At 53.0% G+C, this 12,849-nt stretch overlaps 1 protein-coding gene across 3 annotated transcripts in view; it reads right to left on the reverse strand.

Annotated features, from left to right (window-relative positions):
• Positions 1 to 12,849, reverse strand: part of NSMCE1 (NSE1 homolog, SMC5-SMC6 complex component) — a 32,941-nt gene that overhangs the window by 5,011 nt on the left and 15,081 nt on the right. For all 3 annotated transcript variants that reach the window (XM_029221188.1, XM_029221189.1, XM_029221190.1), the window contains 3 exons: positions 3,532 to 3,653; positions 2,685 to 2,762; positions 1,334 to 1,480 (listed from right to left, as the gene is read on the reverse strand). In XM_029221188.1, the coding sequence (XP_029077021.1) occupies positions 1,334 to 1,480; positions 2,685 to 2,762; positions 3,532 to 3,653 (347 nt within the window). The remainder of the gene's footprint in view (positions 1 to 1,333; positions 1,481 to 2,684; positions 2,763 to 3,531; positions 3,654 to 12,849) is intronic.

Genomic DNA, 12,849 nt, shown 5'->3' on the forward strand with positions numbered 1-12,849 from the left:
GTCGCCGTTCAGGAAGTAGTACCTCCAGGAGTGATGAAGTACAACGATGAGGTCACAGTCCCCAGCCTTAGAAAGCCTGGCCCGAGGACACACAGCATGGTCAGTTATGACCCGAGCTGCCCGAGAACATTCCATATCGCCAAATCCACCCCAGAGAGGAAGAAGAACTGTGACAAAGCAATTGATGGGGACCTGCAGTCACCCAAGCTGGGGCCTGAACGTGGCTCTGCCACTTGCCGGGTGTGGGACTTCACCCAGATCACGAAGCTGCAGTGGGTTCAGCTACAAAACAAAGCTAAGGGGCTCCCCGCCCTCACAGGGTGGCTGGGAGGACCCAAGCACATGCTGCGCATACACGCCCAGAGATGCTGGCACCCACTAGCAGCTCCCCCTCCCCTCGCTGCTGTGGCCTCTTCAGACATTTCCTCCCATCAGGCAAGTACCTCAGGCACTGAACGTTTCTGGTCAGGCTACCAGGGCCCGCCCACCCTCTGAGATCAGCAACTCAGAACACTGTCGCCAGGACTCCAGAGGTGAGCTCCACCCCAAAAGGAAGTGAAGCATCGTGTCACCACAGCAGCGGCCTCCCACCAAATGAGGAAGTTGAGGGACTGTCTTGGCACGTCCTGCCCAGACACAGGCCCCCGAGGGGCAGGGCTGTGGTGCACGAGGCAGCGCTGAGCCTGTCTGACTCGCGTTTCTTGGAAACGGTGGTGCGTTTGTGGAAAAAGAACTGAAACATCTGACTGCTCCAGCCAACAGAATTAGACACGGGGCGTCGAGAAACTTGAACCTCTCAGGTTCCTACAGCTCCTCTCCAAACGCTTATCTACACGTCCCCTTTGCCACTATCTAAGTGAAAGAACCCCACAGCGCTGGCCCTGGGTAACATGACGCTGGCAACGATAACCAGGACGGGGACGGCAATTCCCGGGAGGGCCCAGCACTGGCACCCAACACGGCGGCTCGCCCCACTCACCACGCCCCCGGGGGCGCACGCCACCCCCACAGGAACGCGGGGGCACCCGCGCCAGGGTTCAGGCCCAGGGCTGACGTCAGTGCCGTGCTCCTGCGTGCCACACTACATGGCCTGCCTGGGAGCAGAGTCTGGGGCCCACGGCTCTGCCACTTCCAGCTGGGGCTCCCCCGGGTCACGTGAGTGAACAGGAGGTTCCAGTCCTCCTCGCAGGGTCACTGTGGGCCTCAAAGCAGAGAAGGGACCCAAACGGGCCTGGCTCAACAGACGTCCGTTAGATACAATATGGTTTTGGAGGAAAAACTGTGATTCATTCTAAAAAGTGAGCCAAGCTGGAAAATCCACTGCACGAAGTACCTCAATCAGCCATTTGTTTTGTACGAACTTCTGCAGCACATGCTCGGCTTCCTTCTTCCTCATCTTCTTGCCCTTAAGCTGATCAACCAGGTTCAAAATATTTGTGGAAGATGCAAAGCCAGTTTCTGAGTCAATAATCAGTTCCAACTGGAAGAAACAGATACCACATTCATCTATTAAACTGGCAAAAACAACTTTCAAGCAATAATACCAATTCTGGCAGGGGTGCAGTTAAACTGTTCATATCACAGGCAGAACTGTAGGACTCTTCAGGAAAATAATAACATGCATCCAAAGCCATAAAGAGTTTTGACTCCAAAGTCTCTCCTGTAACACCATCCCAAATGAATGACCTTAATGCCCCCCCAAATCAAGAAGGGTCACTTCACCTCCCTGAAGATGGAGAAGCTGAGGAATGAATGAATAAGGAAACGGGGCAGCGCCCCTCCTACTCAAAGGTGGGCAGGCCATCAGGGCTGGTCTGAGTGGCAGGCTGGAGTCGGGAAGGGCAGGAGAGCAGGGTGGGCCGCGAGAGCACGCTCGGGAGCTGCAGAGGCACTGTGGACCCAGGGCCGCGAGAGGCCGGCCGGCCGGCCAACTGCCCTAACACTTCTACCCACAGCAGGGCACAGCCACTGGGAAGACAGCTTTCCTGCACACACAGGTGTGTCTGGCATCTTAGAGCCCAGTTCTCAACCCTGGCTGCTGATCGTCCCCAGGGGAGGCTTAGGAAGGAATGATTCTAGGACTCGGTCAGTCCTCAGAGACTTGGACTCGACAGACCTGAGGCCAGAATGTCTGCGTTGTTTTTACCTCCCCGGTTACTACGGTGCATCCAGAGCTGAGAACCACTGTCTTGACCGGGTGCTCAGCCAGGTGCGTGACAAGGTGGCTGAGTGAACAGCTCCAAAGCCAGGCAGGCAGAGCAGCGCTTCACAAATGTCCCTGTGCAAACGGGTCGGGGGCACCTTCTTAGAATGCAGGATCACATTCAGCAGCCTGGGTGGGGGCTGGGATTCGGCCTTTCTAGCAAAAGCTCCCGGGCGATGCTGCCACAGTACCAGGCAGTGACACCTGCTCACCTGCATCACACACCCAGGAGGCCCACTGTTGCTCAACCAGCTGGGGTCAAACCCGGACCAGCCTTTCTTTCCTAGGCAGCCGTGGCAACCTCCCCAGCAATCACCTGGCAGCTACGAATTCTGGGCGAGGCGCTTGGTGACATCCCGCTGCAAAGGGCTTTCTCGGGCAGCAGTGGTGACCCTCTAAGATTGCAGTTTCCATTTCCAGTGAAAGACAGGTATTCCTATAAGAAGCCCAGCTGCTGGGCAATGGGAGTTACTGTACTTACAGCCTTTCTAAACAGATCCAGCTCATTCTCTGCAAAATCTGAGGCCATTTTAGAAATTGAAGTTGTTGCAAGATTCACCTAAAAAATAAGTCAGCGTGAGGGTCAGGCTGTGCCCTTCACTTGTCAGTTAATTCACTTGTTGGCGCTCTCTCCCTCCCTGCCTCCCTCCCTGCCTTGCCAGTCACGGAGCACCTGTGTCCCGGTACTGTGGGCCACAGGGATAAATTTGTAACCGGTCTTATGTTACAGGCTTAAACCTATAGCTCAGTCAGTATGTCTAATTTTCAGAGATTTTAGAATTCCCAAGATTGTGCGATATCTTCCAAACTCAGATAAATTCAGGAAACTTGTCTGCATGCTAATGGAGCTTCAAATGCAAAAGGCACTGGGAGGTCTGGCAGTAAATAAATCTGATTTACCGATTTGACCCAGCATTTCCATGTTATTTGATTCTATAACCCTTTCTTCCATGGACAACGTTTGGGAAACCCTGGGCTAGAGCCCCTTTCTGTGTGGGCCCGGTGGGTAGGAGCCTGATCTCCCTTGACAGCCTAAGGTGGTTCCCGAGCCAAGGATGGGGGTTTGTATTTCACCTCCTCCCCTAGCTGGGAGGGAAAACCTGAAAACAACAGGAGGCCCCAAATATGTCTCAGTCCTTAGCGGCCATGCACGTTGTTTCTTTTCCCAGCTTCTATGTCTTGTTCTAAATGAAAAGGCATCTTATCCCTTTCTCCCTCCAAGCCCTTGGTGAGGCGGGTGCACCTGCATTCGCCCCAGTAAGGAGGGCACGGGGCTGTCTCCACTGCAGTCCCTCACACATCCACCAGGGGGCTCTGTCTGCACTCACCAGCGCATAAATGGGTCTCCCGTCATCTTCCGTGACGCCTTTCTTTATCTCGATGTACAAAGACTCCAAGACACTGTTAATGTTGTTGATGAAGTCCTCCAACTTCTCTACGGTAGCAGTGCCTGGAAATAAACAGGCAAAAGCAAAAAAGGGGGAGGGTGCTCCATCAAAAAAAGTGCAGCTTGTTTCAACCCCGCCATCACCCTGAACACGGGACAGCAAAGCCAGAAATGGGTGGAGGCCCTGGCCCTGTTGGGTGAGCGCCAACGCCTGTGGCTTCTTTCTTCCTGGAGCAAAGAGACAGCGCTGTGAAGTACAAACGCCTGGGAAATGGCATCTGAGCCTGCTGAGGTCTTCCTGTCTTGGCTGGCAGCCCTCGGCCTCCTCCCCAGCCCCAGTTCCCTGCCGCCCTGTCACTGTCCCCACTCAGCACCTCAGTGCAGTGGGCATCACAGCCTGACTCCTCTGTAGAGCCTCTGCCCCTGCCTGTCCTCATGCACGCGTCAGGTCCACCTCTATCCTTCCTCCCTTTATTCGACATCCAAACACACATCGAACACTGGCACACCTGTGCTAGCTCGGGGCTGCGACAGTGAAGAATAAAGACGACAGGGTAAGAACAGCAGCTCACACGGAGCACCCACCCGTGGGAAGGCCCTGATCTGAGCGCTTTTCCTGCAGTAATGAACCCATCCTGCCTGCAGAGGGGGGCTCACTCACCCAGCGTTACACCGCCAGGCACAGCGAGCAGCGGGGAGCCCTGACAGCACGGCCACAGCCCCTGACCTGTATGCCAGCCACCTCGTGCTGCCGCTGGTGACGCACAAGGCAGCAGCACCCTCTCCAGGGCCACCAGCCTGTCAGAGGAGGGGGTACGGACAGAGCCCGGGGAGCACCGCAGGGGGCTGGGGTAGATGGACAGCAGACTGGCAGGGGAAAGAAGGACTGCTGGGAGGGCTGCGGCGGCAGCAGCAGGAAGCAGATGGCCCAGGGCCCCACGGGCTGGGGGGCGTGTGCCCTTCCTCCCGTGGGACATGGGAGCCTCTCAGAGCTGGAAGCACAGGAGAGACATGGTCAGCCTTGGGTCCTGGAATCACCCTGTTGTACTGTGAGACTTTTTTAAACCAAACGTATGTATTACTGTTTTCACTTATTAAAATAATTAATTTCAAAAGATTTGTGCCTTAGAAAAATCACTGTAAGAAAAAAATAGCAGGAAAACAGACAATATATAACATTATGTTTAAAACAATAATAAAACCAACAAAACAATATGCAGGAAAAAGGCCAGGAAGGTTACCCACAAAACTGATGAACAAGGCCATTGCTAGGAAGGGAACTAAAATGAGGGGGTCATCCCAGCGCACTTGAACTTTATGTTTGGCTTCTTAGAAAGGTACTTGTAAGCTCCTTGTATAGCTAAATATTATGAAAGTTTAAAAAACGAAAAGATCACACTGGTGGCAATGGCGGTCGCAGCCACGTAAAGTCGGCAGCTGTGACACAGGCACGGCATCTGCTGAGGAGGCCCAGAAAAGCTAATGACAAAGACCCGGACAGAAATACTAATACGTGAATCACAGGCGGGATCTAATCTTCCTTTACACCTGAAGTTGCTTAAGTTAAAGAAAAGAAAAAAAAGCAATTTAGGGAATTCCCTGGCAGTCCAGTGGTCAGGACTCTGAGCTTTCACTGCCGTGGCCCGGGTTCAGTCCCTGGTCAGGGAATTAAGATCCCTCAAGCCACGTGGCGTGACCAAAAAAACAAAAAACGATGAGGAAGAAAGCAATTTAAAGAAAAAATTCGTATTAATAAACAGATGGTACTCGGACGTGGCAAAAATCCTAACGGTAGCGTGATGATGAAATCTGGCCACAGCTGCTGAAACACCATGATCAGAGGAGTGAAACACGGTCACATTTCCTGCCTCCGTGCCCTGCTCACGCGCCCTCCTCCTCACTCCCGTCGACCAGTTACGAAAGCCGACTCGCAGGGCACTTTTTCCACAAGCTGCCCTCTGCCGCACCGGCACGAAGCGCTCCTGTGCCTCCCTCCGCTCCCACGCCACGCAAAGCACCTCGCCCCGGCGTGTGGGGCCAGCTGCCACGGACGAGCCACGCGCCCGGCTTGCTGGAGACCCTTCAGCCCCCGGGAAGCACCCGACTCGAGCCTGGGAAACTCAGGCGCGGGGCCCCCAGGCACGAGGAACCATCTCCTGCCCACCAACGGGGCCTCTGCTTCGGGAGCCAGCCCGTCCGTCCCAGGTGACGCAGTGGCAAGTCTCACCTCCCCCTGAAAGCAACAATTCACATTTTCCACTGAAAAGGCCTCTCCTGGGTGTCGTTCAGAAGAACATACTCTGTGGGCAGATCAAAAGCATTCTGCTACCTCGGACTTTCCTCGTCAGCACGGAGATGAGCTAATAGCCGCCCTGAGCTTTCCCCTCTCCTACCACCTCCAGTTTGCTGTCCAGCCTCACTTTTCAGAAACATGAATGTTCTCAATTTAAGAAAAAAAAAGCCCTTCCTACCACTGACCTTGCAGCAGCCGGCCGCCTACTCAGGGGCTCCCGTGGGCTCCAGCGCACAGCGGCCCTGTCGGGGGCTCAGCCACAGCCCTCTGCTGGGCGGACCTGCCTGTGCTGCCCACAGATGCCCTGCGCTGCACCATTACCTGGGAATAAGCTGCCCTCCTGTTCAGCCACACCCCCGCCCTAACTGGACTTCTTGGGCCACAGAGGCAGCAGCAGGGGCTGGCCCAGTTCCGCTCCGCCCCTCTGTGGGCCCCCAGGCCAGCCTCTCCGTTTCTCTCATCCCTGAAGGCCACCCGCCACCTCACATCCAACCTCACACATCGAGAACACTTCCCTGCAACCCTCTCTCCACCACGCCTGCTCCAACCAGCCAGGCTTCTGACCGTCTGGCGTCCCAGACACGTCCCTTCCTGTGCAGGCCTGCCCTGACCACAAAGGATCAGGGTTCCGCGCTCTGTCTCTGTCCTCCCACGGTCCTCAAGCACTTCCTTCCCCATCACACTTTGTTCCAGTTACCAATTCTGGCTGCCCCACTCCCTAAACAGACTCTACCAAAGAGTCTTTCTTTACCCCATCTGTGTGATTCTGGTGGGAAAACAAATCCCATAGGCAGAAAACCAGAGTGCAGGAACCTGCAGGGGCCAGGTCCCAGGTCAGCCAACAGTGGGCCAGAACCCATGCTCAGCCTGTCAGACACCCTCTCAGTCTGAGCAAGGGACAAAGGGATGGCGGGAGGTGGTTCTAGCCCAGTCGCTGCAGGGGGAGGGTGGCTTTGGCCGTGAGGTGCTGCTGTGCTTTCCTGTGCCTGGTGCCCTGGGGCTCCGGCCCATTCCCCAGTCTGGCCACCAGCCAACGGTCAGTCCCCTGTGTTCCTTTCCCAACACCTTCCTTTTCAGGTTGGCCAGAACTGGGAACTCTTGCTTGCTACCAAGATCCCTGACGTGCCCGTTAAGTGTCAAGGTAACACCAGATCAGTGCTTCCCAAAATCAAGTCTTCAAACCAGCTGATTTTCACTGCTCTGCCCCCTCTCCCTCCCCTCTTCCTGGAGCCCATGGTGGAAAAGCTACAGTTGGCAAATCTGTAGGAACAAAGTGGGCCTAAAGCAGTGTCCGAGGATCCATTTGGCCCCAATATCCTATGAGTCCACAGTCATGATACCGTGCGTGAGATAAAGACCATATCACATGATTTTGAGGCAACTATTTCCAGTCTTGGTTCTACCTCTTCAAGGGACTTCAGAGAACTAACGAATAACACTACTCCTCCCTTCAGATCCCGAACCAATTGAGAAAAAAAGATAGGCTTCAGGTAAGTATCAAAATACCAAGTTTTTACAGGTAGAACTGGATCAGAGGCTGGGTCCCTCCACACCAATGACCAGCAGTCAGCAACATGGGATGACCAGCTATAAGAGGTAAAGAACAAGGCCCTGGACCTACCACAGCTGCCTCTTCTCAGAGAGCAAAGAGACACCCTAACCAGGACGATTAGCACCATGGCTGAAGCAAGCAAGGGTCTGTAGATCTTTGGTGCCACCTGTGTTCTCTCTCCATGTAAGCAGGGTGTACCTGTGCCTTTCTTATGGGGTGTGGTAAGGTTGCTACTGTTGGGCTGAGAACAACAGGCCTGTAAATGTGGGGCTGGCATCACCTTAGGATGTGCTGGACACTGCTCATTAGCTTGGCTCATGGCATCACCGCAAGAACACTAACTCCATAAGGTGAGCTGTTATTATCACCTTTACATACCAGAGGTTAAACAACTCGCCCAGCGTTGGAAATGGAGCCCAGGCCAAGCTCCTGGGCAAGAAGCCACACAGCCTCTGTGGAGCAGAACAAGTGTCCTCTGGGAACATTCCCTACCCCAGACCCCACCAAGGTCACACCTACATTCCTCCAGAACTTGGCACTGTGCCTTCAGGGTCACAAAGAGGGACTCGGCCAATACAGAAAGACAGAAAGTATCTGAGCAGTGCCTGGGAAAGATGCCAGAGGCGGTGCTGACGCCACAGGCCTGTGCCCCGAGGCCACGTACAGGGGCTGTGCCTGGCCAACATCCATCATTCCTCCAGCCCTGACTACTCAGCCAGGTCACGGTGGGGGGGGGGGGGGGAGGTGTCACACGCGCTGCTGCGGGAGGAGCTAAGCTAAAGGCCATGGACTCAGGAGAGGACAGAACAGCTCTTTCTTCAGCAGGAAATGCCCTTCTTCTGTTGGGGCAATTAAAAAATGGGACTCAGGGCAGTGGACTGGCTGGGGTAGCACTGAGCAAACGGGACACTTCTCTGAGGAGTGAGAGCTGGTTCAATTCATTCTGAGAGGTCGTTTTTTTTCTGGCCACCACTGTTACCTCCTCTTCTTTTAAAATAAATTTTAATTTAACCAACAAACCTCTTCTTGTTAATCAGAGTCTCTGCTTCCCAGAAGCCTACTGGAACCCAGGGTTCACTGCACACTTGGGCAGCAGGAAGTCTGCCGCCCTAACTTCTGAGCAACAGATAGTTTTGTTCCAAACCAGGCACCACAGATAGAAAACTTTTAGGCAGAGGAAATAATAGCAAAAAATAAGACCCCAGGGGACCAAACCACTTACGAGCCAACTTGCCCCATGAGAGCTCTCTCATCTGATGGGGCCAGCTGGGTTGTCCTCCTGAGCACTGAGGACGGGGCAGCCCAGGCCCTGGACCAGACGTGAGCACTAGGCCACATCAGGCCCGAGAGCAGACCCCTGGGCTGGGAGAGGCTGGCAGGCAGGCACACTGGGCCAGAGAGGTGTGTGAGGGGTTGCGTCCCAGCCTAGGGCTTTCACCTCAGTTGCCTGGGGAAGATGATCCCCTCGACACTCAGGTATGTGAGTGGAAAGACGGGAGCTGACAATGGCATTTCCACAGTGCGGTTAGTGAACAGCGCTGGGAAGTGCAGGGACAGAAGGACAGCGGTCTTTTATGCGGCAGACAGATTAGACAAAGAGTTCTCTCCATCTGTATGTCACATCACTACGTGCTAAAGTTCTGCTCCCTCAGGATCTCATCAGACCCTCACAAATGAACGCCAAGGGGAGCCAGTATGTGGTACAGTCTGTTTTCCAAAAGAGGAAACCAAGGGTCAGAGAGCGTAAGGACTTATCCAAGACCACAGGGCCGGTAAGTGACAAAGTCCAGGTCAGAAAACAAACATCTGGCCTTCAGTCTGGCACAGTGACAAAAGGACCTGAGCATTCATTTAAAAAAAAAATTCTTACTCAGATATGCAATGAGGTCTGAGAATTATGTCAAAATGATATGGGGGTAAGTAATCAGGAGCACAGATAAAACAAGATTAGTCATGAGTTATCATTTTAACTGGGTGATGATGTGTACATGAGGCTGCGTTGTATTATTCTACCTTTCTTTCTCCATAATAAAAGGTTAAAAAAATATTTCGACACTCAACAACATAACTTGATGCCTTAACCCCCAAGAGTCTGAATCAAAAAAGAGAAAAATGGTAGCGTCTTGTAACAAAGGAGATTAGCTCAGGGCTCTGACTGTAAGCTAGATCCCAATGACACGCCACCAGTTTTCAAATTCTGGTGTAGGCTGGAGCCCTGCCATAAAGAGACACAGTGACTGCAGAGGCCACTCCGTCCCCTGACCCACCGGATAAGCGGTTGTGGTTTCTCAGAAGCTGGACTGCAAACAACTCAAGGGGCAGACTGTGTCACACACATTCTTCTGAGACTGAATATACAAACGGACAATAAACGTTATAGAAACAGGGCTCTGATCCACAATCTGCAGCACCCAGCCCAGGGAACCAACCCACCACCTAGAGTAACCAGCACAGGAAGCCAGCCATAACCTCTGTAATAATTGGCTCAAAATGACCAGGTCTTGGGCTTCCCTGGTGGTGCAGTGGTTAAGAATCCGTCTGCCAATCCAGGGGACACGGGTTGGAGCCCTGGTCCGGGAAGATCCCACAGGCTACGGAGCAACTAAGCCCGTGCACCACAACTACTGAGCCTGTGCTCTAGAGTCTGGGAGCCACAACTACTGAGCCCGAGTGCCACAACTACTGAAGCCCGCACGCCTAGAGCCTGTGCTCCACAACAAGAGAAGTCAGTGCAATGAGAAGCCCGCGCACCGCAATGGAGAGTAGCCCCTGCTCGCCACAACTACAGAAAGCCCACGCACAGCAACGAAGACCCAAAGTGGCCAAAAATAAATAAAATAATCTATATTAAAAATAAAAATGAACAGGTCTTGATTAATAACTGACAGCTTCCCTAATTTCTGTCCCTGCTTCCAACTTAGGACCAACCTGAGAAAGCCAGGTGTGCTCCCGCAACCAATCACAGCCTGTCCTGCTTCTAGACTGTCCGCCTCCAGCTTCCTGAGCCCACGGCCTCCTATCAGGGCACAGCTGAAGCCTTCCCTTTGTTCCTCTATACAGCTTTCCCACTCCTCTGCCTGCCAGCAAGTCTCCAAAACACAAGTCCCCCTGTTAGAGCAAGCTCTGAATAAACAGCCATTGCCTGTTCTCATCTGAGTGGTCTTCACTTATGTCCACACTCTGTACACGTGGGACTTGGTTCAGCACCCTGTTCCCGGCAGGGGTGAGGAAGGTGGCTGAAAGGCACGAGCAGGCCTGTGGTGCCATCAGAAAGATGACTCCGGCCGCTTTCGTCCGGCTCACTGCAGCCCTCCTCTGAGTCCCCAGCACCTTGCCCCTGGAGTGTGACACAGCCTCCTCCAGCCTCCCAGCGTCCACCCTAGCCCCCCACCCGTCCTCCACATGCAGCCAGGGTGAAGCCAGATACCCGCACCACCACTGCCAACCTGGAAGCCACCAGTGGCTCCCGTGTGCCCCCTCGCTCTACCCTCAGCCGCGCTGGCCTTCCTGTCACTCACACCCCCACACTCAGCACCCGCACTCGTGATCTCCTTCCACGAGTATTTCTGAGAAAATCCCAGCGTGAGAAATGCAGCCTATGGTCTCCATAACAATTCCTATCACCCTACCTACCAACATCCTGGATCTTCTGAGGTGAGTTCCCACCCCCACCCCCAGCCCCGGGACCTGAGAGTAGATGGTAGGGGGAGGGACATACAGGAAGGAAGGGGCAGCAAGGCGCATGCACTGGACGTGGAGCAGGAAGTGCTCTGTGCCAGGCACTTCACCTAAGTTCCTGTTTAACACTCATGACTTTTCCATGAGGTAGGTAAGATCTCCTCTATAAAACAGAAAGCAGAGACTCAGAAAGTGAAGAAAAACAAACTTTCCCAATCCCTGATTTGAACCTGTGTCTTCAAGAAATGGCTTCCCTATTCCTGCCAGTGGTGTGTGTGGTAATTCTGCTGAAGAATCCACTCCCAGCCCTCCCACACACCCACACACCCTCCCTTGTGGCTGGGAGCCAGTATGAAACACTTCCTGGAGCAAATGAAGGCCACGCTTTGGGAGAGCGTGGAGCACACAGAGGCCCCGGCTCAGTAGATCCGCACTGGCCTGGATGGACTGCTGGGGACCGTCTACCCCCTGGGTTCCTGCGCCGCAGTCATCAAGGGCCGGCTGGAACTTGGACACAGTGAGTCCTTCAAGAGCCAGAGATGTGAAAGCCACAAGAGTTTGTTTCCTCGTGGCTGCAGAGCTTCCAGAACCCAAAGACTCTGGTCTGAGCACATCACAACTGCCTGTTATGAAATTCTGTATGTTGAAAAATTCATCCAGTTGCGTTTGAGATGTTACTTTTCATGCTAATTTTATGCCACTTTTCAGTTATGGTCACAAGCCTAATCCCCCTTGATTAACTGGAAAGGCAAGCAGGCTGACAGCAGTAAGCTTATTAACTGTTCTTCACGGCCAAAGGGGAGAAATGGACAATGAAATCATTAAAAGCAGGAGGAAGACTTATTTGGAGCCAGCATCTAATCATCGCTGAGTCCTCCTTGGAAAGAGAAGGTGCGTATAAACGTGACTGCAGATACAAGATAGAATACTAAACTGAAAGGTGGACAGCATCACTGCCTCACCACTAACACGTGCCACCCAACGATGAGTCTGAGCCCTGAGGCCTGCAGAGACAACAGCGCAGATGCGGTCATGTAAATCCGCAGGAGAAAAACAAAGCTAGGATGAGGGCAGATGAGAGGTTTGACAAGAACGGAAAATATCTATCATCCATAATGTTCCTCTGACACTGTGTTCCCTAATCTATTTTTGGTACATGCACTTCAGTTCACTGGTGTTTTGCCTGAACGTCATATTACTTATTCTGCTCGCTGAAATAATGTTAAGTCTTAATTTTTTAATCTAAGATTTCAGATATTCTACCTAATTTGTCCTGAGGACAAATTATATGTGACAACTAAATGTGACACATGACTCTGGGGTGGATCCTTTGCTAAAGAAGACAATATTGGGACAACTGGAGAAACACCAATGGGGTCTGTGGACTAGATGATAGTGATAGGTCAATGTTAATGTCAGATTTAATGGTTATCCTGCGGCTATTCAGGAGAATGTCTTTGCTAGAAGGAAACACACCCTAAAGAATGTAGGGGTGATGGAATTTCAGATTGGTAACCTACTCTTAAATGATTCAGGGGGGAAAAAGGTCTTTGTACTATTCTTACAACTCTCCTGTGAGTCTGGAACTATTTCAAATTAAAAAAATTAATTTAGGGCTTCCCTGGTGGCACAGTGGTTGAGAGTCCGCCTGCCGATGCAGGGGACACGGGTTCATGCCCCGGTCCGGGAAGATCCCACATGCCGCGGAGCGGCTGGGCCCGTGAGCCATGGCCGCT

This window comes from Monodon monoceros, unplaced genomic scaffold, assembly GCF_005190385.1.
Source record: "Monodon monoceros isolate NGI ecotype Baffin Bay Population unplaced genomic scaffold, NGI_Narwhal_1 Super_Scaffold_13, whole genome shotgun sequence".
In the NCBI taxonomy this organism is placed as follows: Eukaryota; Metazoa; Chordata; class Mammalia; order Artiodactyla; family Monodontidae; genus Monodon; species Monodon monoceros.